The sequence below is a fragment of the Xylocopa sonorina genome, chromosome 5 (genome assembly GCF_050948175.1).
Source record: "Xylocopa sonorina isolate GNS202 chromosome 5, iyXylSono1_principal, whole genome shotgun sequence".
NCBI classification, from domain to species: domain Eukaryota; kingdom Metazoa; phylum Arthropoda; class Insecta; order Hymenoptera; family Apidae; genus Xylocopa; species Xylocopa sonorina.
This window is the reverse complement of record NC_135197.1, coordinates 11,066,539-11,089,309: the sequence shown is the minus strand read 5'-3', so window position 1 is coordinate 11,089,309 and position 22,771 is coordinate 11,066,539. Positions and strand designations below refer to the sequence as shown.

Genomic DNA, 22,771 nt, shown 5'->3' with positions numbered 1-22,771 from the left:
ACAATTTATATATATATGCCAGATTATATATATGTATATATAACATCTTACATTCAATATTTTTTGCAAACTTTTACTCATTCTTGCTATAAATAGAAAAATATATTCTTTAATTGCTATATTTATAATATTATGTATTATTGCATAGGATGAAATTGATATGTAAGTGTACATTCTAATGCTTATAATGTTTTTGCATAAATTACACAAACTTGGATACATGATAGCAATTATTGAACACTTTATGAACGAATTATGGAAAATTAATACAAACTAGTTTTCTTCATAATGCGTAAAAACTCTTCTTGTGAAACTTCTCCATCACCGTCTTTATCTGCTTCGTCAATCATTTCTTGTAATTCTTCATCTGTTAGATTTTCCCCCAATTCTCGAGCGATTCTTTTTAAATTTTTGAAAGTAATTTTTCCTGTGTTGTCATCATCAAAAAGACGAAATGCTTTTAAAACTTCTTCCTTTGTGTCTTTTTCTAACATTTTTGTAGACATCAAGTTTAAAAATTCTTCGAACGATAAGGTTCCAAGACCATCTGGATCAGTATCAGCTATGAGTTTTTTTATCTCTTCCTTTTTTGGTTCAAATCCAAGTGCTCTAATTGCTACTTTAAGTTCTTTAGTAGCTATCCTTCCAATGCCATCTGGATCAAATAAATCAAATGCTTCTTTTATATCATTTTTTTGTTCAGCAGTCAATTCCATCTTTGGTACACCTTTTTTCCTGGTTCCAATTGCAGCTTGCTTCTTGGAAGTAGAAGCCTAAAGTATAATTAATCTGTATAAAATGTTCATGAGTTTCTCATGAGAAAGCTAATAAAATAAATAAAAGGATACGATAATTACCATATTTAAAACTTGATTAACAAATATAAAAATATTTCGTCAGCTTTTTATGTCTTAAAATTTGGTTAATATGATCTGATGTTTGAATCGGTTTCACAAATTTGAACACACATTGAAAAATATTTTAATACGTATCATAGTAACAGTTTTCCGTAAATAATATTTGTAGTTTGTTATTTATTGATTTAACAGTCATTAAATTCAAGATATCGAAGTTCGATTATTTCAAGAATTAATTATATACGAATGAATAAAGAAAAATAGCATATTCATGTTGATTAAAAGCAATTAGAATATTGTAGTATAGAAAAGTTTAGTTATCATTTAATTAACATTACGAAAAATATATTTAACATTTGTAATTTTAAACGTGTTTCACATTATTGGGCACTGAATTACGCAACTTCATGTTATACTCTGGTAACAGTGAATGCCAGAAGAGTATTGCATATAACAATTTACATTGTTAAATAATATTTACGTATACTACCTATAATTATGCACAATGTATGAACCAGTGATTTTAGAAAAAAGAAAACCCCGAACTATTGCCGGAACGCCGGCTGGTAAATTCACTGTGTTTAAAAATTGCTTGATAATTGGTATTCCTTTTGGTGCCTTGTTCTTGTTAAGGTGAACGTTTCTTTGTATGAATTTTGTTACATATAAATAATCCTGTGTTATAATTTCTTTAAAAACTTAAAATTACTATGTTAGAAGATTAAATTGTTTGCAATATGTATGTATATATATATATATATATATAATATATGTATAGACATTTCTACAGTCAATGTTTATTTTGCAAGTTATAACTTAACCTTTCGATGCATTATTGAAACAATTATTATTTTTAAATTTGGTAAAACATCGAATATTACGATTTTGATACATATCACAGCTAACAATGAATGTCTAACATATGTAAGAAACCAAGTTTCTGACAAATATTTATATTACATTGCAGTCACTTTATTACAAAAAAGAGGAAAATTATTACTGAACTTGATGAATATGATCCCAGAGGTGGAAGAATGGGCTTAGTACTGGAATATTTAGATACAATGGACTTTTGGAGTAGAATAGAGTTTCAGGGTGTTATTCAGTACGTACTTCGAAGAAATCAAAATGATAGACAATTACTAAAGAATATTCTACCTACAGAAACATCTAAAGTGGATACCTAATTTTTCTTTGTATTAAGATGTTTTCTGTATTCACAAAGTAAATCTTTTGTCTTATAAAATTTATATTTTACAAAAAATAGATCATATTAAAAAAAAATTAATGTGAAAAGGTATGTAGTTATTTATAAATAGGAACTTCGCATTATGTAGTATATATTGTAATATTGAATAAAAATGCTTGATTATATAAAATATGTTAAAACATTATTTCGTAAGTTATATTTTTGTCACAATCAGTATTTTCATTCATATTTTATATTAAAAATTAATTTCATAATAATTATATGTCTGCATCTAAAATATAAGTATTAAGATTTATGGATCATTTAATTTAATTAATATATTTTACAATATAAATCTTAATAAAAAAATATAATTAGAGGATTGGATTTTTATCTGTATGGAAATAAGAATTTTTTTCATTTTTATCTCAACTATATATTAATTAAAGTTGAGATGTGTTTCTTTATCTCTAAGATATAGGTATATAATTATAAAAAATATTGAATTATGTCAATTTTTTAGTATCACACTTAACATTACAATATATTTAAGAACACTAAATTTGACATATATAATTTTTCAGTGAAAACTAACATGGAGAAACATATTGAAGAAAATAAAAATTTACACAGTACACCTGCATTAACTGAAAATGATAGTTTGTTAGATTTTAAAAGTCCAAAACAACTTACTAATACAAAGTTAACTGAATGTACTAATTCCAATGTATATAAAAAAAAAAGAATACCTGCAAAATTAAAAAATACTGGTAAAAATAATAAAGAAGTAAAAAAGTGTAAGAAACATGAAGAAAAAAAGTTGAACTTGCAAGAATCACAATCAATAAAATCAAGATTTTTTAAATCTAAAGGTTGTAGCGATGATAAAGATTCTGCTATTGACGTGAAAATGGCTCTCGTATGTCCCTTATGTTTTAAAACATTTAAAGATATTAATTCTCGTACACTACATATGAAAATTTGTGCATATAAGAATAATATTCCTACAAAGAAGCTAATGGATGCCATACAACTTCAAAAACGGCAAGAGAATGAAAGAGCATCATTAGGTTTACTTGCTGCACCAATACTACAAGACAAAAAAAAATTAACATCTTTACGGAGGACAGTAAGTATTTTTTAATATTAGGTATTGTTATATATATATATATATATATATATATATATATATATATATATATATATATATATATATATATATAGTAAACATACTTTTAATTAGCGAAAGGTAACTTCTTCCTGTATTTTGAATCATTTTTTCCTGTACTTTTATTTTTTTATGGAATACCTACGAATTTTCAGGATTCATGTGAAGAAACTGATCTCCAACTTGCGCTAGTATTGTCAAAATCTCTTCAGGAAGCAGAAGAATTAGACATGATTAATGAAACTGAAGGATTACCTATGATATCAAATCAATGTATGCTAGAAAAAAATGGTACAGTTGGACAGTTAGAAAAATTTGGATTTGCAAATAGCAAGCCTGCATCATTGGCAAGAATTAAAAAGGGTGTGTTTGTATATAGAGAATTTCCAACAGATAATTCTTTAAGTTACTTAATTTGTTCAAAAGAGTTTTACAAATTTAACTTTAAAGTACATTTGTTTTGTATCTATATAATGCTGAACAGCCTTACTTTTAATACTTTATTTTAAATAGGAAGGAAAAATGAAATAACTGCACTTCAAACACGTTCTCAAGAAGAAAGAAATCGTATTTTGACAGAAAGAATTTCAGAAATTTTAGTAGGAAATGAACAGATTACTCAAAATCAGATGGAAGAATTTGAATGCAATTATGTACATGAAAAGAAAACTGATTTAAAAAGTCATTTACTCCAACAACTTTGTGATAAGGTATCAGTGATATTTAATTGGAGGTTTATTTATTATTAAGATAATACCTTAGTTTACATAGTTTTTATATTTTTTATTATTCGATTTTAAGGAACAAAATTTGTGGAATAAAGCAAAATTAAGTCCAAGTCAAAAATGTTTCTATGTCTTGAATTTATCAGAATATATAAGTTCAGAAAAAGAGCAAGAAGTAAGTATATATAGTAGAATATGTATTGAATTTATTAAAATGTTTTATCAGTAATTTTATATATAAATTGCATCTGTATTGAATTCATAGGATAAAAGAACTGTTACAGAATTTGCAAATACAAATAAAATGGATAATGTGGAATTAGATACATATAGCAATGAAAATGTACATGCAGTATCTTCTACAGAATTATGCTTCATAAATGAAAACTGTGAGAGTTGTCAAGACAGACAATTTATTAATACAGTAATAACAAATTGGAGTGTTGCACTAAATGATAGCTCTACAAGTGACATAATAATATTTGTTAACAATGATAAGCACATTTGGGCACACAAATTAGTTTTTTATGTACAGTGTTCAAACATATTACTTGATGTTACAACTAATGATAGTTTACTGTTTACTAATATTAAGGAAAAAATTTCCTGGATAGATATATCTTATAATATTGCTTTAGCTTTTTTAGAGTTTATTTACTGTGGGATTATTAAAAAATATTTAAGTATTGTGAATAATTTAACTAGTTTTTCGCTTTTAAGGAATTTAGCAAGAAAATATAAAGTAAAAGAGTTATTTACTTTTTTACAAAGAAAAGAAATTGAAATTAAAAATGCAGAGAGTCAGGTACACAATAAACGCGAGAAAGACCTAGTGTCTAATAGAACAGATAATTTAGACTTAAGTAATAATGATATAGAAAATTTAGACTGTATTAAAAACTCTACATTGGAGAAAAATGAAAAATTAAGTCAGAAACAGTTAAAAGAATTTGTTGAAAGCAAATTAAGCAATGATGTATGCACAGAAGTGTTATTGAAAGAAGATATTAATAATTTAAGTGAAATAAGTGTTCTTCAAAATTCTAATGTATCTCCTGACTTGTTTGATGATATTAATGATATAATACGAAGTGAAAAAATAACGAATAAAACAGAATACGCTGATGAGCTTATAGAAAAGATAGAACACAATGAAGATGTTAATACATTTGATTCAGTTAATAAAAAATCCAAATTCGAAAATATTACTACATGCAAAAATATTGATGCAAACGTAAATTTATCGTTCAATCCTTTACATTTTGTTACACCCAAAAAAGGAGATTATTCTAACATAACTAAATTAAAAAGTAATCTCAGTATATTTATTGAACAAGTTCAAAAGGAAAACGAGAAATCAGAGTCTGATATAGAGTGTGAAATTTCGATGTTGTCAACGTCTCCTAAGTTATACAGAAATCCATTTCACATAAGAGAATATAATTGCGTGAAAGCGAAAGCAAATCCTATTATAGAAAAAACACCTAAAAGAGATAAAAATATTCAGAATACGTCTGATGTCGAAACAAATTCTGAACTAGATATGCAAACGTCATATAAAGGAAAAGACATCGATATGTATTTTAATGTTGAATCAGTAAATAATGTGGTAGAATCATTAGGATCAAGTGTAGAGAAATGTAAAAGAAAAAATAAAAATAGTTCAATGAATAAAAGTATAACTGATACAAGTGAAGGTTTTCAAGATGAAGCTATGCATTGTGAAGCAAAACATTTATTAGAAGATACCACAAAAAGTTTATCTCCAGGAAATAAAAATGTAATTGGCATAGATGAAGAATTGGAAGGCAAAACAATACAGTCTGATTTCGAAAATTTATTAAAAGTAGGTACAGAAAGTTTAGCTTTAAGGAATGAAAGTACAGCTATTATAGATAAAACAATACATTCAGTATCGAAAAATACAAGAGTATATAATTTACAGAGCGAAGAAGAAAGTAATACATTTTCAGATTTTTATTCAGATGAGGATGAAATATCCATGTATTCGAGATACAAAAGAGAACATACCAATAATAGTATAGCAAAATATAGAAATTTTGTGCAACAATATTTATTATCCAATAGTATAAAAGATAATGTAACATATCAAGAATCTAGGGAAGCAAACCGTACAGATAATATCTTATCACTATCTGATATAGGAAAAAGCTCTAAATTTAAATCAAGTGCAGTAAAAAAATATGATGATCAAATAAAAATAAAAAAATTAATTACAAATGAAGATAATTGTTTATTTATTAACATTGCATCACCAACAAGCACTCAAGAGAATTCCATTGAAAGGCAAAAACTAAATGATGCAACTAAATTACGACATACTAAATCAGAAAATAACATAGATATACAAGCAATTAGAAAAAATTCATTGACATTAACAGAACCAAATACAAGCAAACAACATCTGGTAGAATCTCCTGTATTATTATCTTCAAGTCCTGAAGTGGATTATGACACATTAAGTACATACGAACATGAAGAGAACAAAATGAATAAAAGCTTTTCGAAAAAGCTTGAAGACGATATGAGCTATATTTTTGAGAAAGAGATTCATTTAGCAAATGTTCAGGTTGATAATACTAATATTTCACCATTTACTAAAGGAGAAAATGTCTTAGACGAACATATTGTATCTGCTGAAATAGCTAATAATTTAATTACAACCAACGATAGCGTTACTCCTCCCCCTAATTATGACAATATGAAGACACCTGAGCTTCATGTAAGTTGATAAATTATATTGCTATGTAATAATTCACAATCAAATTTTAATATATTAATTTAATTCTAGGCAGAATTAAATAAGTATGGATTGAAAATACAGAAACGGAAAAGAGCTATAAAATTATTAACATATATTTATAATGAACTGCATCCAATAATTTGTGCAACATCAAAGAATGTAGAATCGGAATTGGCAATAATAAGTAGTGAAGATGACGAACCACCAATGAAAAAACTTAGACGTAAAAAAAATCATGCTGATTGTCCCAACAATTACAAATCTCAATTAGCACTTTCTCAAGAAAAGTATGTTGCATATACGTAATATCGGTTTTATTGCTGAAATTTTATAATGTTTTCATCAATTAATGTATAAAATCCATATTCTTTTAATAGCATAAATATGCAATTACCAGCTGATATAATTGATGAAGGGAAGCAATTTGATGGACCTGAATTTACATCTACAATTGATAGTGTACTAAATATTAAAGATATGTTTTTAAAACTTCTTACTGTAAAAAAAGAATTGCATAACAAAATTTTGGCTTATCAACCAGTGTGTATCAATTCGTTACATTCTATGTTGAAGACAGAAGGATTTAAATGTAAGATGAATACTCTCATGGACTTCTTAGATGAACAGGTGACATTCTTTGATCGTTTTTTTTCTATTGAAATTTAGAGTGTTACAAATATTTATATAATGTAATCAAAATTTTTTTTCAGTGCATCACATTTTATGTTCAAGATACAAAAAAAAAAGAATGATAAGCCCATTTCTGCACGAAATTATATACATATTTAAACATATATTATAGATAATTATAAATAAAATCAATTTATTACAAAAATATGTTAATTTTATATTAAAAGAAACATAAATTATTAACAAATGCAATGAGAACTAAGTATAAATTTGCATATTTGTACTAATACTTATTTACATATTAATTATTAATTTAAATATAATTTACTACGAATAAGAACCAATCAAAAAAGGCTTCAATTAATAAATAACAAAACGTGTGTTTTATTACATTAATGTTATAACAGAAAGTGTGATTGTCCCTAAAAATTTAAATTTGTAATCTGAAATAATCAAATAATAAGTCGAAGTAGTGACATTATTTAAGTAGTACGTGGTAAGAGACAATTTACTTCCGGTTGAAGAAATTCTGTTTCAATAGCTGATACCATTTCATCAAGTACACATTTTAATACTTCAATATCTCTAAAAATAATTAAATATATAATTATTAAATTATATTAAAAGTATTTTCTATATTAACCAAAAACATGACCAACTTACTGTTCCCCAGGCGATGCACATAATTCGCTATAATATTTAATTTTCGGTTCAGTACCACTGGTTCTTAGCGTTACAACTAAACCATTTTTAAACGTAAATGTTATCATTTGACTAGATTTTGAAATTGGTAAAATTGCCTTATTTTCTGGTTTTGAGTTATCATAACCAGTCGTTAAATCACGAACTCCTGTTATAACATATTTCCCATTAAGAATACTTGACGGATACTAAAATGTTTAAAAGTTAAAATTAGATCATTGACTGTTTGTAAGATATATATATATATATATATATATACAATTCTAAATTTCTTACAGTGTTTGGTTTATTAGAGTAAGTTCGTAATCTTTCGAATATTTTTTTAATTACATTTGGTTCATGACAAATCCAATATGAATTCTTAGAAATATAATATCCATATCTAGAAATCAAATATATAGATGTATTAAGCAAATATATGCTTAAAATAAACTAGTATGAATTATGAATATGATAGTGTTCATTTTCAATATAACATACCGAGTATATATCTCATTTAATTTATCATGAAGGGTGAGTCCCATAGTTTCAAGATAAGTTGATAATTCTGCTACATTCATTCCAGCATTTATGCCATCTTTATCAAGAACTATTGAACCACACATAAAGCCAATTGCTTCTTCATATGCAAATAAAACTACTTTACCAGCTTCCTTCAGTTCTACAGTTCTATTACCCATCCACTTGAAACCTGTTAAAGTTTCCTTTCAAAACACAAAGGAGAATATATACATATATGTTGTAGTAAAAACAATAGAAATTAAAATTCTATTCTAGCGGTACACACCTCGAAATTGAATCCTTCTTGTTTAGCCATTGATACTAAAATTTTACTTGATACTGTTGATGCCAACATATATACATTAGAAAAATCTGTATCTGGATGTTGTACTTGATACTTATGTAGCATCCACCATCCTAAAAGTGCTCCTAATTCATTACCAGAGAAAATGTACCATTCATCGCTATTAGAGAAATGGAAAAGTCTTATGAAATTCTGTATATACATATATACATTAATGAAAAAATAAGAATTACATACTTTTTCATTTTTATAGCACACGCTAGTCTATCTGCATCCGGATCATTTGCAAGAATAATAGATGAAGAATTTTGATTTGCTACTTTTATACTGAGATCTAAAGCACTTTTCCCTTCTTCAGGATTTGGAAACTTAACTGTGGGAAATTCTGGATCAGGTAGTTTTTGTTCTTCAACTACTATAAATGGCTATGTCATATATTTAAATAAAATTTGATTAAATAGTTGGGATATAAAATAAAATAGAAATCTACTCAATATTTGAAACCTTTTTGAATTTTTGACTCTTATTTATGTTCATTCAAGATTGTTTTTGCAAGATAAAAAAGATCTGTTTGTAATGAATTTATTTATGTACAAAAAATGTTATTACAATTACCTTTAAATTTGCAGCATTAAAAGCCGCAGTCATGTATTCATATCCAACACCATGCATAGCAGTATAAGTAAATTTTAATATTGTATTTTTATTCACTTCTGGATATAGAACAGTTTCTTTAAGATCGTTAATGTAAGAGTGCATGACATCGTTCCATGGATCTAAATATAAAGGACTATCATAGACTTCTGTTATATTCCATGAGGATTCCATTGGTTCAAGATTTTTTAGTATATATTTTTGTATTTCTTTATCATGTGGTGATATTATTTGTGCACCATTTTCCCAATACACTTTATAACCATTATCATTTTTAGGATTATGAGAAGCTGTAATCATTATTCCAGCTGCACATTTATATTTTAGGACACCATAAGGTATAAAAGGAGTTGGAACAACCTTTGAGAAAAGGTACACTCTTACATTCTTTGCAACAAAAATTGCAGCAGTCAATTCTGCGAACCTAAAAATATGTCAATAAAGTTTTACAAAAATACTAAAAATTAAAAAAAAATTATTTTAGTTATACATTCTTATTAACCTTTTACTACAATGACGTCCATCATACCCTATTACAATGCCCTTTTCAGCTGCGTTAACTATACTATCAAGTATATACGTTGATAAACCCTGACCAGTTTGTACTATAACTAAATCATTCATTTGACAATATCCTGGACCCATACAGCCTCTTAAGCCAGCCGTACCGAATTCAAGCCTTTTTAAGAATAAATTAGATAAAACTTCATTACTTTTATTAAAGATCAAGTCTTGAACTTCATGTTCAGCAGACGCATCCTAAAAATATATTAAGAATATTTTGTAATTACCATGGACATTGGAGAAGTACAATGTACATATAAAAAGAATGAATTATATTTAATGTTATTAAAATAGAAACCTTATTCCACTTTAACCATTCATTGATTTTATTATCTAATTCAATATTTCCTGTACTGATAGGTTTTACAGCCATGTTAAAAATGTGTATTTTTCAATATAAAGCAATCTGGAACAATTGTGTAAACAAATTTTTATATACATTAAAAACACTGAATTTAAAATGATCAATGTACAATGTATTTAAATACAAAAGTATTAATTGCGAATACCAGGATAATTTATAAAAATATATTTGAAAAGATAAGGATCATGTTCATGTCTGTAAAATGGTTTAAAACGCACGTACATGTATGTTTTAAATGGATAGGGAATGTGCGTGTGTACGCCAAATATGAAGAGAACTACAATGAAATCGATAAATTTATTGATATCATATTAGGAATTAAAATACGCACCGATGAAATAAAATATTCTACAAGCAAAATGTGGAATGACGTTACGATGCACATTGAAAAACTTGAGATATGGCACGTATGTAAGATAATCTGAATGATGGATTAAGGAAGATAAATTCTGTAGATGCAGGTTAACCTATTGTCAGAACACATCGCACCGGTAATTCGAGTCAGTTAGTCGCTTCAATGCGATTTCCGTTAAAATTATATTTTTATATGTTTTATGGACGCTTTTGGTTAGTTTGTTTAAGTGAAACTTGTAAAATGAGTTGTCTTTAATTTATTAAAACGTTTTTATGTTACGAATGTTAAAATACATAAGGTATACACATGTAGAAAATTCTGATAGGTTATTTTGTTTTTACTTTGAAGGGAACATATGTGCTAATGTTTATGCGGGCTGTTTAAATTATTGTCTTTATATTTATAATTTTATGTGACAGATATAAGTGAATTAATGCATGTAATCGATTAACAGTGTAATGTGATCTAAAAGTTAAAGGATTTATTTCAATCTACTGTACCAAGTCATCCAACTAATGTACCTCTTATCTCCTTTTCAGCATGGATGAAATTCAAGTATTAAACATTTAGCTTTTATCACTGGAAAGCGAGAACAATGAATAAGACTGCCCAAAGGTTACTCTGGCATAAATATAAGGCCTATTACATAGGAGAATTAAATATACATACACTTTTTATTAAAACACTATGAATTCGGCAAATAAGAGGTATTGTTATTTTTTAAGCTATACGAAGCTTGCTAAAAAAAGTTATGCTATATTATTTATTTCAGAAATTGTGCATTTGAATATTAATTATGTTAGTTGCTTAATAGACAGTATTCTTCTAAAATGGATATTGGAATAGTTAAAATTGCTGAAGATAGAGATTTTGAGAAATTGAAGCAGTTGTACGATGATAATAATGATTGGAGATTAGATTATAATAAACCTGACTTATCAGTTTGGACAAAATCTGTGCCAGGAATTAGTTTCAGAATGGTGAAGGTATATATATTTCTCCCTAGTTTCATTGATTAATTATAATTTCATTGAAATGTAAATATATATTTTATATAGATTAGAACCCGTTTTCCTGATGTTCTACCAGAAACCTTGTATGATGTATTACATGATCCTGAATATAGAAAGGTTTGGGATACTCATATGATTGAATCAAAAGACATAGGTTTTTTTAATCCAAATAATGACATTGGTTATTATTCGAGTAAGTATTCAGCATTAGCATTAGCATTAGCAATTAGTTTGCATATTGTACATTATATGAATGTATATATGTTATGTATAATTCAATATTAGTGGCCTGTCCATCTCCTTTGAAAAACAGAGATTTTATTCTACAAAGATCATGGCTTGATACTGGTATAGAACAATTAATTTTGAATCATTCTGTTTTTCATAAAGATTATCCGCCAAAAAAGCAATTTGTAAGGGCAACATCGTATCTTACTGGTAAAATTTAAGCATTAAAGTAAAGTTTATTATTTATCTAAATATCTCATCATAAAAAATATTAAAGTCCGTAATTTTTCAGGATATATTGTAAGACCGTCGCGAAACGGAGATGGCTCAGAATTGGGTTATGTATCGCACACGGATCCTCATGGGAAGTTACCAGTTTGGTTGGTTAATAAAGTAACACAAATATTTGCGCCTAGAGTATGTAGCTTTATGTCAATTGTAACTTAAAAATTTGTATCCATAACTACAGTTTAGTTAATCTATGTAGTTAATCTACATTTATTTTGTTCTTTAGATGGTTAAAAAGTTACATAAAGCATCTGTAGCTTATCCTAATTGGAAGTTACTTAATAATCCAAATTATAAACCATGGCATTTCCCTGAACAAATTGCATCGCCGCGAATAAAAATCGAAGATGTAAGTATCTTCACTTATTAATATTAAATATAAAAGAAAACATTTTGTAGTAAAAAAATCGTGACAATTAATCATAACAACAACAATGATGATGATGCTAATACTAATGATGATGATGGTGATGATCATGATAATAATAATAATAAATTTTTGCAGTGTGTAAAGTCTGCAGAAGAAAGAAACTCAAAGAATCATTATGTTGATGAATCTGAATTAAAAGAATCCATTACAGTGGACAGTGATTAGCTTATTTCAGTAAAGTATATATGTACATTGGTAATGCTAAAAAACAATATAATAATTCATGTTATTAAATGCAGTATTTTAGAAGTTCATAGAATCAACAAGGTTTGATGAAAATTTGATATATATCTATATGCACACAATTAATTAAAATACTTTATCAGTTATTACATAATGACGCTTATATAATGAATTATTATATAATGAAGCTTATTGCAATGAATGATAGTATGATTAATAAGAATATATTATTGTCTCGTACTAAATGCTAGTCATAGTTTGTTATTGAATCAAAGATGTGTATGCGTTGTTGAAAGTTGTTATATCTGATTCAATATAACGCACAATACGCAGGTCGTAATTCTATACATATTTACGTTTATTTGCATTTATTTATGTAAAAGTATCAGTTTCAGTAAGATCGGAATGGTCGCTAAAAAAGGTACAAAATGTTTACACGTGTTATCTATCTTAAATTTTTATTATGGTTATCACATTAGGTCTTGGTATATAAATAACAATTATAATATTGCGGTATTAAAGTGGTTTTAGAAATATTAAAGGAATCTTAGACTTTGAATACAAGATCATAATCCAACTTTTTTGCAAATATAATATCCGTAAACATATTATTTTTAAAAATTATTTTTTAATCAGATTTTTAAAATACTACTGTTAATTGCTATACATCAGCTAGTGTTTTTGTTCATATAATGCAGTTAGAACATATTTGACAAATAAATAAATTTTTAAAATTTTGCAATAGCAATTTCTGTATTTATAATTCTTTACATTTTGTAGAAAAAAATACAAATTTACTATAGTTATTAAATATTCTACTGGGATTAAAGCAGCCAACATATCCTATTTACACAATCTTACGTAATACTTATACTTATTTTCTATATTCAGTACGATTGCCCAAAATATACATATGGTTTATATGTGTAAATTATCTAATCAGATAGTTTATTTTGAAATACTTAGAATTCGTACACATGTGCACATAAGTACGCACATACATGTACATTTAACTTTTTTAATTACAAAATGATTCCACTCATTTTCTTTATTTATTCCATGTTATTTCTAAGTATTTGTTAAAATATTATAAATCTAATCAGTAATTGCCTTAGACTGTATAATGGCCTTGACGTTTAAACAAAATTTATTTATGCATATCCAATATAGTCATATTAAACAGGCATATTGATACATTTTTTTTTTTAATTACAATGTCAATTGAGAGACAAATAAATAGCTTACAAGTTCTCTATATATTCTTGTATTTATAATTAGAATTTTTACATTATATATATTTCGGTATATTTTGATATAGCAGGACATAATTATTACAAAGAAAACAATTCGTAACATTATTTTTCGTATTTTTAAAAATAACATATATTTTCATCTCTTTATCGTACATTGCCTTTGTACAAATTATGTTGCAATAGAATAAATAATATGTGATTTTATTTAATATTCTATAATCATTTTTATATTTATATAATACCATTCATTATATTTTGATGGTTACAGTTATCGTGATGAAATGCTATATATCGGCTAGTCTAATGAAATATAGATGAAATTTAATATATAAATCATATTATTTATTCATAGATTTGTATATTAACAATCTATTTATATGCAATATATTATACGTGTTTAATTTGATGTATTTCATAAATTTTATTAGCTATTTACTACGTTTATGGTGAACAAAATTTGTTTATATAGAGCAACTCCATATTTATTTCTACTCGTTACTATTGACTTTCTTAGTGATTAGAATAGCAAAGTTTCATCTGCATATATTTATTATGCAATAAGATTAAATGAAATACATCAAATATTGTTTTTACAGTATTGTATTTTGAAAACTGTATTACAATAGTATAGATGTTTCCTATATTTACAAATATAATTACAACCTAAGTATTTATAAAAACTACTTTCATATTAATATTTAAATTTAATGCAGTGCATCATATATTGCCTGACATTTCATTTATTCAATGCGTATTGTACGAAAGTGACAAAAAATTGTTAAAATTTATAATCAATTAGTGTTCTACATTTCTTTATATACCTACATTCCATCTTATTAAGAGTTTTATAATAGTATGTATTAAAAAGATCAAATATTATTTATCAAAATAAAAAATTCTTATTTAATACAAAACGTTATTTTTATTATATACTTACTTTAATAATTACATTACATGATGTAAAAAAACTGTACAATTTTGTTGTCTCATAAAGATTTGTTTTTAAAAAATATACAAGTCAATTCGTTTTAAAATGGTGTTAAAAAACCTTTAGATATTTTACAAAAATTAAGTTAAATAAAGAATTCTTAATCATGAATTCATAAGCTCCTTATTTTGAGAACATAGTCTCAGTCGTAATTTTTATATTAATGTATTATAGTACTTGTTTAATTCACTTCGTAAAATACAATATATGTTAAAAAGTGCACGAAGTATACAATCAAATCATTTCTTATCATCATTTTCTCCATTTTTACATGTTATAAAAGATGTTTATTTTAAATCTATATAATATATGATCATGTTAATACTGAAAGCAAGGATATTCTTCAAAATAAGTTATTTATGAATTTCAAATATAATAAATATGATTATTTTTAATTACAGATATTAATAAGCTTTGTCCAAGCTTTTTGACACCATTTTAAACTTTATATGTTATGTCAGATCTGTATGTTAAACAATTACTTTTAGTTTGTCTGGTTTTTTAGTGTTGTTAACTGTTCTGTGTATTCAAGGTACAATCTTTGCCAACGAAGATGTCCACCAACAACAGATAACACATCTTCTAAAAGTTTATGCTTTTTGATTCCCTGCACAAAAAACAGGTACATATTATTATATTTATGATAATAAATAATGTACATAAGTAAAATAAGTAGTAAAATTATACCAAAATTAAAGGATCCCATATGCTCTTAGAAGCTGATGTATGACTTGGACCCAAAAGTTCATCTAATATTAACCTTAAACGTTTTTCTAATCCATCTAAAAGCAATATTACTTAGTTAGGTATGATAACAAGCGGCTAAGAACGATAAAATATATGTATATACCTTGAGTTAAAAGAAACGATACTAAAGCCATGAGCCAGTGTATATATTCTTGAGCACTTCCAAGAGCTTTGGAAGCAAGTAATTGTTGCTCCAAATAAGATACTACACTTGGAGCACTATGAGGTAATCTTGGATTAGGTAAAGTATTTCCCGCTGTCCTAAATAGGCCTTCTTGCAAAGATGATAACGGACCTCTGGGAGCTCTGCTTCCAAAAGCACTTGATGCATTAAATGATGCCCAACGCCATATAGGGTCTTGACTATCACCAATTAGTAACCATGTACCTGAATATGTCATGTACAAATATATTGCATACGCGGTCGCTGTAATACAATATTAATTAATACAACTTACATACCCATTTCTTTATGATATATATATGCTCTGGCATTAGTGAAAGCTAAATGTGGCATTCCGTTATATAAAGTACAAGACAACAAAGAGATACCAGGTACTGCTAAATGTGCAGCAGACGTCGAAACTATCATTCTACACGAATATCCTATTTCCCAAACACGGACAGCGCCACAACTCGAAATAACCATTACCTGAAAAATTTTCATAGTTAACAACGATCATTTTTAATACATTCAGTCCGAAACTTTTAGAGAGGATATTAATCGTCGTAGAAATTTTATCTGTTATAAATTAACGTATCGATTGATGACTGCTTATATTGCTTGTTCTAGACAAGGATTAAGCTGTTTATGCCTTTCAAATAACTAATTTTGATCAAGTAGACCTCACGCACAAGTAGCTTTAGGCACTTGGCAATGCTGAAAGCAAATACAAGAGGTGAAAGCTATAAGATAGTAGGAATGTAGGGGTATTATGTGAGTAAGGCTCACGGTAAGGAATCAACAATGCTTTATTTATTTTACTTTATTACAGCTTCGCTGTTTTCTATTTTTCTTGCTCTCTAGTTGCCCGTATAAGCTACAGTTTAGATTACGTAATACTTTTGCATCGATTACACCCCTCTTGTATCTTAAATCGTTTTCCGGACTGAACGTATGTAATGAACAAAATATGAAAAGATTGGAAAGGAAAGTTGGTACCGCATTTCCAACTGCATGAACTTTTGCAAGTGGTGCAGGTGGGGCCAAAGGAGGTGCTGGTCGACATCCTTTCGCAGGATGAAACGTATGAAGGCTACCATCCTCCAAACCAAGTGCTATAACAGCTGGCGATGCTGCTAATGCTACAGCACTATATCCTAAATAGAGATCCCATGTTGGTTCAGAGTCTGTACCTTTGAATACTTGTAGATGTGCTAAGCCTTGACTGTTAGTAACAGTTACTGCATAGTGACCAGCCTGTTGAGATAATGAACTGGATGGCTTAAGTGCGGGAAGTATCAGTTGATTTATATTTCTTTCAGATGTAACTTTTGGTTTTCTATTAAACGAAGAGTGATGCAGTTTTGGTGTGGTCTGGTCACGACGTTTTAGCGTAAGTGTAGAGGGTGGAATACTCGTGTTGATTGAATTTACAGAAGAAGTAACATTAGGTGTCACAACGTCATTTCGTTTTTCTATAACAATCGAACTTTTTACTTGACTTGTAAACGTTGGTGTTCCTAATCTACCAGTTGATGTGTCCCTACGTGGAAAGAAATGATTCAGCACAAAAAAGTACAGAGAAATTATAATTTAATAAAATTGAAATTTAACTTACATTATATCTGATGGTGGTGGTATAAACATTGGTGTTATTCGTCTTTTGCCATCTGACGTCCTTGTTTCAATTTGCTTATTAATTGGACCTTTAGCAGGAGTAGTTGTGGTAGTAGTGGGTGGATGTGCTGAACTTATATTTGGAGACGTTTGAATTGGTTGTGTTGGTGGTGCAGACGTTTTTAGATTAAGAAGTTCAGGTGCTTCCATTACAGTGCAACCACCTTGAACCAATGGTTTACCGTACAAACGTTCATGAAGGCTACTCTATAATGAAATGGAAATAATTATTAGTTTTTCATGTTACTGTAAATAAATTATACGTACAACACATACTTGTTCAGCAGGATCTAGAGGTTGACCTAATTCCTGTTGTGTAAATTCAATAAGGACAACAGATCCATCCCAAGAACAAGCAGCTAATCGAAGACCACACGGTGACCAACTGGCATCTAAGACTGAGTGTGTAAATAATTCGTGTATTACTACTAAAGGCCTTTTTAGAGATGTTAACCATACGGATAGAGAACGATCACGCGAGCCTATGGCGACGCAACAATATTGTTGTGGCTTCGAAGAGCCTGGTTGCTTTTTCTGTAGAATATTACCATTAAATCTCTAAAATAAAATACAAAATAAACAAGAATATAAGTTAACAAATTAATCATTCACCCAATAATTTAAAGTATAGAAACTTGTATTCTTTATGTATACCACACATGTAACAGCTTTACGATGACCAACAAAATCTTTGTCTTGTGTCCATCCATCTCTTTCAATTATTTGTGCTGTAGGTCCTCCACCGTTCATTGCATGAGCTGACACTAAATATTGTCCATCTGGACTCCAAGAAAGTCTTAAAACATGAGTTGTTCCACCGCATTCATCAAATGGTTCTGATATCAATGCTGCTTCTGTCCAATCTGTTGTACGCCACACCCTTAGTGTTTTGTCATCAGACTGGGAGGCTAAATATTTTCCCACTGGGTCCCATGTAATTCCCTTTACAAATCCTGTGTGGCCTTTTAATACAGCTACAATTGCTGGAAATTTTGATGCATCCCATACGATTACACTATTGTCCACTGATGCAGACGCTAACCATGGGCTATGTGGTGCCCATGCAAGGTCAAGCACATCAGCTTCATGTGACCGTAGGGTAGCTATGCAGCGCCATGTCTCAATGCTAGATTTTCCACCAAATATGGAACTTCCACCAGATCCACCAGATAATCTCCAAATCATAATTAACTTATCTACACCACCTGATGCTAATAATCCATTATTACTCCATCTCACGCAATTGACACATGCTATAAATATAAGAAATTTATTAGTGTTATAGATATTATACAAAATTATATATTTTATCTTCCATTCGTACCCAAATGATTGTCTAATTGGCACAACATTTTTGGAATATTGTCATCTAATTCTGCAATTTCATTAACTACTGGTTCCATATTCCATATAACTACTCTCCCAGAATCTCCACCTGTGATTAATTTGTATACTATAGTATATTTAATTATGTTAATACAAAGAAGCATTAATTACAGATAAATTAAAAATATGAATATTATACCTTGACCACCAGTGGCAAACCTTTTCCCATCTGGATGTATATCCACGGAAAATATTGAATATCCTGAAAAATAAGCTTTCGTCACATAACATTTCAAACATAAACAGCGAAGATGTATTCAAATAATGTGTGGGTATTTTATACAGACCATCATGTGTTACCCAATTCGGCTTCACCAGCTTCATACTGTTTTAGTTATATAAAAGCTTTGTTGATTCAATGATTACATGCCAGAATTAATTTTAAGTACATTAGAATTTAATTAGAACTGCTATTTCTTTTACACAAACATAACACTTTGTTCGGTAACATAACCTTAAATTAAGATACAAACATTCTACTACCGGCAATACATTTTTGGCGGATTTCTATGAACGTCCTATCATACTTTATATATCTTATGAGCATCTACATAGTATACATAATTCAGTATGTAAAATATAATAAAACCAAACGACTCTATTTAGCGTCGCACTACGGCGCTAAAATATGAACCAAAGAACGTTTTTAGAACTTTTATATAACAATGAATATCTTTCTTTCTATTTTATTGGAATAATAACTAACGTATTAAAAATGAATAAGCATGTGTCTACTTTTACGTTTTATTCATAGATAATAATATCGAATTATCCTTATCGAGTCACCAGTCGTACGAGTTGTCCCCAAAAATTAATTTTTCGTAATTTTGTTCAGAGTTGATGGGGGTATGCGTGGAGAAAAAATGGCATAAGGAAGAGTCCATCATGAAACCCCACATGCATTGCTACTGTTATGCTTTACTTTTAGATCTAATTAACAAACATTTAATAATTACATAAAGAAATTATTAAACATACATTTTGTTTTAAATAAAATGTAAAAATATATTTCTTTACATACATGCTGATAAGTAGTCAATTTTTACAGCTATTTATGTTCGCAGTTTACATGACTGATTTTTGGGCTTGGTGTACGATTGCGGGTCTCGAGTAATTTCTTATAACGTTCAACTAAATCCCCTATTGAACGCCTCCTCGGATGACTTTGCTCAGTTCGAATAAAATTATTATCATAATTATTATCAGTCTCCATTTTTATCGTTTCACACATGTTAAGCACATTAGCTTTATCTGGGAAGTCATTTATCACATCTTCTGTTTCTGATGTATTTCCAGATTTATTTTGCCTGACAGTTAATTTTTCTGGAGTGGTTACTTCTGTACTTATGTTACAGAGACTTTTCGATGAAATATTTAGACTGAGCTCTGATATATCATGTATTTCTTCAATATTATTTGCAATTGTGGTCGAATTTGCTTTTGAGGAACAAGGTATAGATAGTATGCTGGAGTTTGCTGTGAAAAGAAAAAGGAAGACAGTCTTATTTCGAAAAAAAATTAGTGTAGTTTAACTACCTGCTCTATTGTTTCTTTTCATACGAGTAGAAAATAATCGAGAATATTTTTCTGCTCGTTTGAAACATGACAAGCTTTTCTTGGCTGACATCGTGATGTGCATAGATGGCTTTTCACTACTTGTGCTTGCTATTGTCTCATCGAAATTGATTCGTGACACTAATGAATTGCCTCTTAATTTTATTCCACGCGATGTATGATTTTCCTTTAAACGTTCGTACCTTGAAAATAACGACTTATGCGCAGCTGAAAAATAGTTTCAAGTGTATTATTCAATGGTATTTATTTAACAATTTCATACACACACAGCTGAAATTTTACCTTCTACTGGAGTAAACTGTAATCGCTTCCGAAGATCATTTTCTTCATCATTTTGATTTGTATTAATTTTAATAAGAGGTGATAACATGATAAGCATATTATTTATCATAGGTAACATAGTATCATTATGAATTTGTATTATATTCTTCTTACTTAAAACATCTCGTGTTTCTGATATAGTTTCAGTGATATCAGTCAAATATGTTTGGATTATATTTAATGCCGATTTCAAATCTTTGCAACTGGCCTCTATTTGTAATGAACATTGTGAAAAGTCTTCTAGTTTACTCAAGCTTAATTGTTGGTACAGTTGCAACAAAAGAAAATCAAATAGTATAATAAAATGATTTAAAATCATTTTTTCATCTCTGTACAATTGAAATAGAAGACGCTGAAATTTTAAATATCTTTGACTCATCATTCTATATTTATTTATATAGTGAAACATATTAAAACGATATGTTATAAAGGATGCTTACTTGCATATCTGGTGGAAATAATTCTGAAATTTCCAAATCATTTATTTTTTGTAACTGGTTTGCATTTATGGTTTTAGCGTCGGTACTATTACATAGTACTATATTATTTGCTTTGCGTGAAATATGTTCTATATCATTCAAAATTGCAGCTTTCTTTTGTATCTTATTTAACCCCTTATTTATATTCACTTTCCACACTGAAAAATTAGCAGATAATTATTGTTTCATGGAAATTAAACTTAAAAATGAGGATATAAGTATATTACAAGAAAGATGGATCAAATATGATATCAACTTTTTATTACTTCTCCGTCATTTATGTCTCTTAAGCATTTTTTAATTGAAGGATGGACAGGTGCTGCATGTGAAAGATCTTCAATTAACTGCTCTTTTTCAAAAATTTCTGCTATAATTTTAGTTAATGTTTCACTTTCTTTTCTGTAAAATATAAAACAATAAAATTAGTATTTCACTTAAATTTCTATTTATAAATATACATTTAAGAGAAGAAACTAAATATTACTCCAATATGGATTTAATTCTGTTTTCCATTTGTGATAAATTTTGATGTAGATTCAAAATATCAAGATTAATTTTCACATTAGTTCCTTGGAAATATTTTTTTGTTAAATTTCCTTTATTTCCTTCTTGTGGTGCAAATGTAACATTAATAGCAGCTACAAAGATGAAGAGATTAACAATATCGGTAGTTTTAAATGTAAAAGTAAACGAGCAATAATACATTTTTAAAATAGCATCAATGTTGGATATTTTACTTTCTCTGGTAATATATTTCCTTAAAACCACTTGAGACAGCTTCCACATAATGACTGTAAATTTACTCCCACCCGCATGGATTAAGTGAGACATAAGTATATTTGGGAAACCAATGTCAGGATTTTCTGTAGCTATGATGTTTGTTAAATAATCTTTAACATTGTTACGATATTTTGCTTCGGTTTTTTTGCAAATTACAGGCCAATCGATTAACTTTTTAAAACGCTCCGAGTCATATATGGTTAATAAATAATGGGAAGTGTGCAAGAAACCTGCTGTGTTGGGTTTGTTAAACATACCCTAAAATATGAAGCATTTGTAACATAAATATAAATATTAAATAACAATAATAGTAATCAAATATTTTAAGCATATCTATATTTTTAAATAAAAAGTGTACCTCGCGGAAATACTTCTTGAATTCTTCGCTAGGTTTTATTACTCGAGATAACAATAGTACATTACGATGAAAAGATGCACTCACAGCCATTAAATCGGTATAAAATTACTAATTTTATAAAAAAA

At 28.0% G+C, this 22,771-nt stretch overlaps 7 protein-coding genes across 12 annotated transcripts; 3 read left to right on the top strand and 4 right to left on the bottom strand.

The window, feature by feature from the left end:
• Window positions 1–85: 85 nt before the first annotated feature.
• On the bottom strand, window positions 86–944 carry LOC143423895 (uncharacterized). Its single transcript, XM_076895528.1, has 2 exons — window positions 858–944; window positions 86–773 (listed from the first exon to the last, which is right to left on the bottom strand). The coding sequence occupies exons 1-2, from the start codon at window positions 858–860 to the stop codon at window positions 264–266; spliced, it is 513 nt and encodes a 170-aa protein (XP_076751643.1). The 5' UTR covers window positions 861–944; the 3' UTR covers window positions 86–263.
• A 282-nt stretch (window positions 945–1,226) lies between these two features.
• Window positions 1,227–2,236, top strand: LOC143423896 (uncharacterized). Its single transcript, XM_076895529.1, has 2 exons — window positions 1,227–1,490; window positions 1,825–2,236. Exons 1-2 carry the CDS (start codon window positions 1,363–1,365, stop codon window positions 2,042–2,044), a joined length of 348 nt encoding a protein of 115 aa, XP_076751644.1. The 5' UTR covers window positions 1,227–1,362; the 3' UTR covers window positions 2,045–2,236.
• Window positions 2,138–7,603, top strand: LOC143423890 (uncharacterized). Of its 2 annotated transcripts, XM_076895518.1 has the most exons (8): window positions 2,570–3,175; window positions 3,370–3,577; window positions 3,728–3,924; window positions 4,016–4,114; window positions 4,205–6,682; window positions 6,752–6,990; window positions 7,081–7,330; window positions 7,414–7,603. In XM_076895518.1, exons 1-8 carry the CDS (start codon window positions 2,642–2,644, stop codon window positions 7,453–7,455), a joined length of 4,047 nt encoding a protein of 1,348 aa, XP_076751633.1. In that variant the 5' UTR covers window positions 2,570–2,641; the 3' UTR covers window positions 7,456–7,603. The 2 variants fall into 2 exon arrangements, with proteins under 2 accessions (XP_076751634.1, XP_076751633.1); XM_076895519.1 differs by lacking the exons at window positions 7,081–7,330; window positions 7,414–7,603 and adding an exon at window positions 2,138–2,154 and having other exon boundaries at window positions 6,752–7,054.
• Window positions 7,604–7,705: 102 nt separating this feature from the next.
• Pgm2a (phosphoglucomutase 2) lies at window positions 7,706–11,022 on the bottom strand. 3 transcript variants are annotated; one of them, XM_076895523.1, is made up of 10 exons: window positions 10,754–10,882; window positions 10,357–10,464; window positions 9,997–10,253; window positions 9,456–9,918; window positions 9,078–9,265; window positions 8,823–9,000; window positions 8,516–8,739; window positions 8,312–8,417; window positions 7,997–8,223; window positions 7,706–7,918 (listed from the first exon to the last, which is right to left on the bottom strand). In XM_076895523.1, the coding sequence occupies exons 2-10, from the start codon at window positions 10,429–10,431 to the stop codon at window positions 7,816–7,818; spliced, it is 1,821 nt and encodes a 606-aa protein (XP_076751638.1). In that variant the 5' UTR covers window positions 10,432–10,464; window positions 10,754–10,882; the 3' UTR covers window positions 7,706–7,815. The 3 variants fall into 3 exon arrangements, with proteins under 3 accessions (XP_076751638.1, XP_076751637.1, XP_076751636.1); XM_076895522.1 differs by lacking the exon at window positions 10,754–10,882 and adding an exon at window positions 10,890–11,022 and having other exon boundaries at window positions 7,707–7,918; XM_076895521.1 differs by having other exon boundaries at window positions 7,707–7,918; window positions 10,645–10,823.
• Window positions 10,923–13,065, top strand: LOC143423894 (START domain-containing protein 10). Of its 3 annotated transcripts, none has more exons than XM_076895525.1 (8): window positions 10,923–11,075; window positions 11,317–11,484; window positions 11,592–11,763; window positions 11,836–11,983; window positions 12,076–12,228; window positions 12,311–12,435; window positions 12,533–12,655; window positions 12,812–13,059. In XM_076895525.1, exons 2-8 carry the CDS (start codon window positions 11,465–11,467, stop codon window positions 12,899–12,901), a joined length of 831 nt encoding a protein of 276 aa, XP_076751640.1. In that variant the 5' UTR covers window positions 10,923–11,075; window positions 11,317–11,464; the 3' UTR covers window positions 12,902–13,059. The 3 variants fall into 3 exon arrangements, with proteins under 3 accessions (XP_076751640.1, XP_076751641.1, XP_076751642.1); XM_076895526.1 differs by having other exon boundaries at window positions 10,925–11,075; window positions 11,550–11,763; window positions 12,812–13,056; XM_076895527.1 differs by having other exon boundaries at window positions 10,931–11,075; window positions 12,181–12,228; window positions 12,812–13,065.
• Window positions 13,066–15,432: 2,367 nt separating this feature from the next.
• Hira (histone cell cycle regulator-like protein) lies at window positions 15,433–19,762 on the bottom strand. The gene is made up of 11 exons (XM_076895520.1): window positions 19,421–19,762; window positions 19,273–19,335; window positions 19,072–19,182; window positions 18,402–19,000; window positions 18,024–18,305; window positions 17,689–17,954; window positions 17,070–17,613; window positions 16,370–16,559; window positions 16,011–16,295; window positions 15,848–15,942; window positions 15,433–15,767 (listed from the first exon to the last, which is right to left on the bottom strand). The coding sequence occupies exons 1-11, from the start codon at window positions 19,455–19,457 to the stop codon at window positions 15,645–15,647; spliced, it is 2,595 nt and encodes an 864-aa protein (XP_076751635.1). The 5' UTR covers window positions 19,458–19,762; the 3' UTR covers window positions 15,433–15,644.
• Window positions 19,763–20,112: 350 nt separating this feature from the next.
• LOC143423489 (uncharacterized) lies at window positions 20,113–22,771 on the bottom strand. The gene is made up of 8 exons (XM_076894866.1): window positions 22,647–22,771; window positions 22,246–22,546; window positions 21,993–22,146; window positions 21,765–21,907; window positions 21,470–21,666; window positions 20,991–21,381; window positions 20,670–20,915; window positions 20,113–20,609 (listed from the first exon to the last, which is right to left on the bottom strand). The coding sequence occupies exons 1-8, from the start codon at window positions 22,734–22,736 to the stop codon at window positions 20,182–20,184; spliced, it is 1,950 nt and encodes a 649-aa protein (XP_076750981.1). The 5' UTR covers window positions 22,737–22,771; the 3' UTR covers window positions 20,113–20,181.